The sequence below is a fragment of the Cebus imitator genome, unplaced genomic scaffold (genome assembly GCF_001604975.1).
Source record: "Cebus imitator isolate Cc_AM_T3 unplaced genomic scaffold, Cebus_imitator-1.0 Scaffold343, whole genome shotgun sequence".
Taxonomy (NCBI): domain Eukaryota; kingdom Metazoa; phylum Chordata; class Mammalia; order Primates; family Cebidae; genus Cebus; species Cebus imitator.
Genome location: NW_016107658.1, coordinates 948,364 through 951,576, shown reverse-complemented (window position 1 = coordinate 951,576; position 3,213 = coordinate 948,364). Strand labels below are relative to the sequence as shown.

Sequence of the window (3,213 nt, the reverse complement as noted above, 5' to 3'; positions counted from 1 at the left end):
GGTGGATCACGAGGTTAAGAGATCGAGACCATCCTGGTCAACATGGTGAAACCCCGTCTCTACTAAAAACACAAAAAATTAGCTGGGCATGGTGGTGCGTGCCTGTAATCCCAGTTACTCAGGAGGCTGAGGTAGGAGAATTGCCTGAACCCAGGAGGCGGAGGTTGCGGTGAGCCGAGATCGCGCCATTGCACTCCAGCCTGGGTAACATGAGTGAAACTCCGTCTCATAAATAAATAAATAAATAAATAAATAAATAAATAAATACATTTGTTCATCTATAAAAGATACATAAAGAACTTAACTTCAAACCAAATGTGGTGGCATGCACCTGTAGTCCCAGCACTCTGGAGGCTGGGGCAGGAAGATCACTTGAGCCCAGGAGCTTGAGGCTGTAGTGCTTTCTGTTTGCATCTGTGACTAGCCACTGCACTCTAGCCTGGGCAACATGTTAGACTCCCATCTTAAAAAAGCCAGGGTAGAATCCTGTAGTCCCAGCTACTCTGGAGGCTGAGGCAGGAGGATCAGTAGAGCCCAAGAGTTGGAGGGCAGCCTATAAAACATAGCGAGACCACATTTTAAACTTGCTTCCTCTCCTATGCCTGTCTCCCCTGTGGCCCCCTAGCTCCTGTAGTTAATCACTTTTATTAGATTTTTAATGTCACTTTCCAGAAAATATAAATAGATATTCTTATTTTCCCCCTTTTACTGTTCTGTACCTTTTATTTTTTCCTTAACAACATGTCCTTAATTCATACTTTTAAATTAGATTTTAAAATTAACTCTAGTCCACCTAGTTAGAAACTTGTGGGCAAAAGGCTTATTATTACTCAGATGATTATATAATTTATCATCTAAAGGAGAACATGAAAGAAAGTGCTGTTACTTTACTTGGAGGCAAAAGCAGAAACTGGGACTGTCTTAGGGAAACCAAGATGTATGGTCACTCTTGCTAGTACTTATCTGCCTAGAACAAGCATACCTAGAAATTTAAAATGGCCATTATTGAGTGGTTAGATCACAATTCCAATACCTTAAATTAAAGCTTCAAAAAGATTATACTCAATTGCAAATTGTGCTGCTATAAACTCATGTAACCAAACACTACCTGTTCCCCAATAACCTATGGAAATTAAAAAAATTTTTTAAATGATGATACTCATAGGTGTTTCAGATCCATAATAGCTCGTTAGTATTCAGACTGGTCTCTGGAAGCTTGTCTCTGGATTCAGTATTGATAACAAACAGAACAGTGATAGTATTCTAGCAGTCTGTAAAAATCTGTACTCATGTTTCATCTATCCAGTGTCTTTGGGAAATTAGTTAATGCATGTAAGTGAATGTTCTGGATAATGGAACTATTCTACCAAGTTTTCTAACTTTTTAGATGAAAAATTATAAGATGTTTTTGATATTTCCTTTCTTCTTAAACAAGATACAAAAAAATAGTTTAATCACTTTTGACTACTCAAGGTCATCATTAAATAGATTCATTATTGTCTATGCTATAATATAAAACATAGTTATTTCCTGTTTGGTTTCTGGTCTCCTTCACTGTCAGGCTGTCACCTGGCTCTTCATATTGCTGAAGTGGTATCTGCTGCTAACAGTTGTTTATCCATATTTCTTTTATGTTTTGCCGCTTCTAATCTGCTGGGTAAGCAGGTAACAAGTTTGTTAACAATATGTGTTTATTAAGAGAGTACCTAAGCCCTGGGTGAATGCCTGAGTGTGAATGTAATGCTTGTATAGGGACATTCTAACAGTTACACTTGGTACTCAAGAGATCTTTTCCTTGGGTTCTGGTAGTCTTGCAAAGGGTCAAACTCATTGAAGATCGTAAATACCAATAAGTATGATATTACTGTACTTTGTTCTTTCACTCAAGTCAGTCATATTTCTTGGTCTGCATTTTGCAGAGAGCGTCTTGCCATATGTTCTCTATGGAAAGCTATAAACAGCAAATGTTGGGCTAATAGCAACCTTTTCCCGGAATCCTTCCCATTGTCTTTCTGCTTCTCTGACATTATGAACAACTGTGCCTCACTTATGGGATAGGGCCCTTTGGGACAAACTCCCTGTGTCTGATTGAACTAGGGTAGGGAGTGGCCCTGTGAATGTAACTTCCCCAGTAGACCAGCATACATTTTTTCTAGACTCTATCTGCTTTCATTTGTGTTTCCAGTGAGCACTAGTTTCCAGGGTGCTGTCAGTTTTCCCTGTGCTTATTTGGCTGAATTTTCATTAATTCAGTGGTATCCAGTTGTGCTGTGTGATATTTGTTGATGATGCTGGAGCTGTTGTAAGCAAATATGTCGAACTTGCTAGTTGATCTCTGGATAAACCCTGCCTTCTGCTATTGCTAACAGTAGAAATGATCTTCAGAGTCACTGATTTACTTTTTTTACTCATATCTGTATAGAGATCATAAGTTTTCACATTATTACTGAATTCAGGTTACCTACACATTAAAAATGCCAAAAATCTCTCTTTTCTCTTTGTGCACATAGGTCCCAGTCATGCAGGGAACAGGCATGCAAGGAGCGAGTATACAGGGTGGAAGCCAGCCTGGTGGCTTTAGTCCTGGGCAGAACCAAGTCACTCCACAGGATCATGAGAAGGTAAGCAACACTGTCTGACTGCCTCCTTATGCACAATTCTAGCCTTTTTGATTCCTCTTTTCACAGTTACCATGTGGTGATCCTGGGTCTTCAAAGTCCCTTTGGAGGTGATGTTTATTCTAACTTAGAACTCTTTTATGATCTTGTTACCTGAAAATTTGTGAGTCTGGTCCTAAAGTTTCTAATGGATGTAAAGTTCTTTAAGTGGATGTAAATGGCAGCTTATTTTATATTTCAGATTCATCTGCCAATAGCAGATTTTTCTTCAGGCCAGATAGACCAGAAAACCCACACCCTTTTTCCTTCCCTTTCTACTTTATCCCTAAAAACAATAGTAGATTCCCCATGATTATATCTTTCTTTCTGTTTTTATATTTGACTATTCTGGGGAATTTATGTCTGATGGAAAGGCTAAAATTTGTGAAAAAGAGAGACTTTTAAAACAGGATTAAAACCTGAAGGGTTTCCAGGGCTCACAGATACCATCTTAGTCTCCAGGAGCTTTGAGTTCATGAAGTTGTCTGTTTTGAATCGTCTAACCTTAGGTATTTTAATTTATACTTTTGCTTTTCTTTGTACTTTTTCTCACCAG

General features: G+C 38.6%; 1 protein-coding gene across 4 annotated transcripts in view; it reads left to right on the top strand.

Moving 5' to 3' along the window:
• CSTF2 (cleavage stimulation factor subunit 2) overlaps positions 1-3,213 on the top strand; it is a 23,684-nt gene that overhangs the window by 17,607 nt on the left and 2,864 nt on the right. For all 4 annotated transcript variants that reach the window (XM_037730421.1, XM_017505863.2, XM_017505865.2 and 1 more), the window contains one exon: positions 2,511-2,621. In XM_037730421.1, coding sequence (XP_037586349.1) covers positions 2,511-2,621 — 111 coding nt within the window. The remainder of the gene's footprint in view (positions 1-2,510; positions 2,622-3,213) is intronic.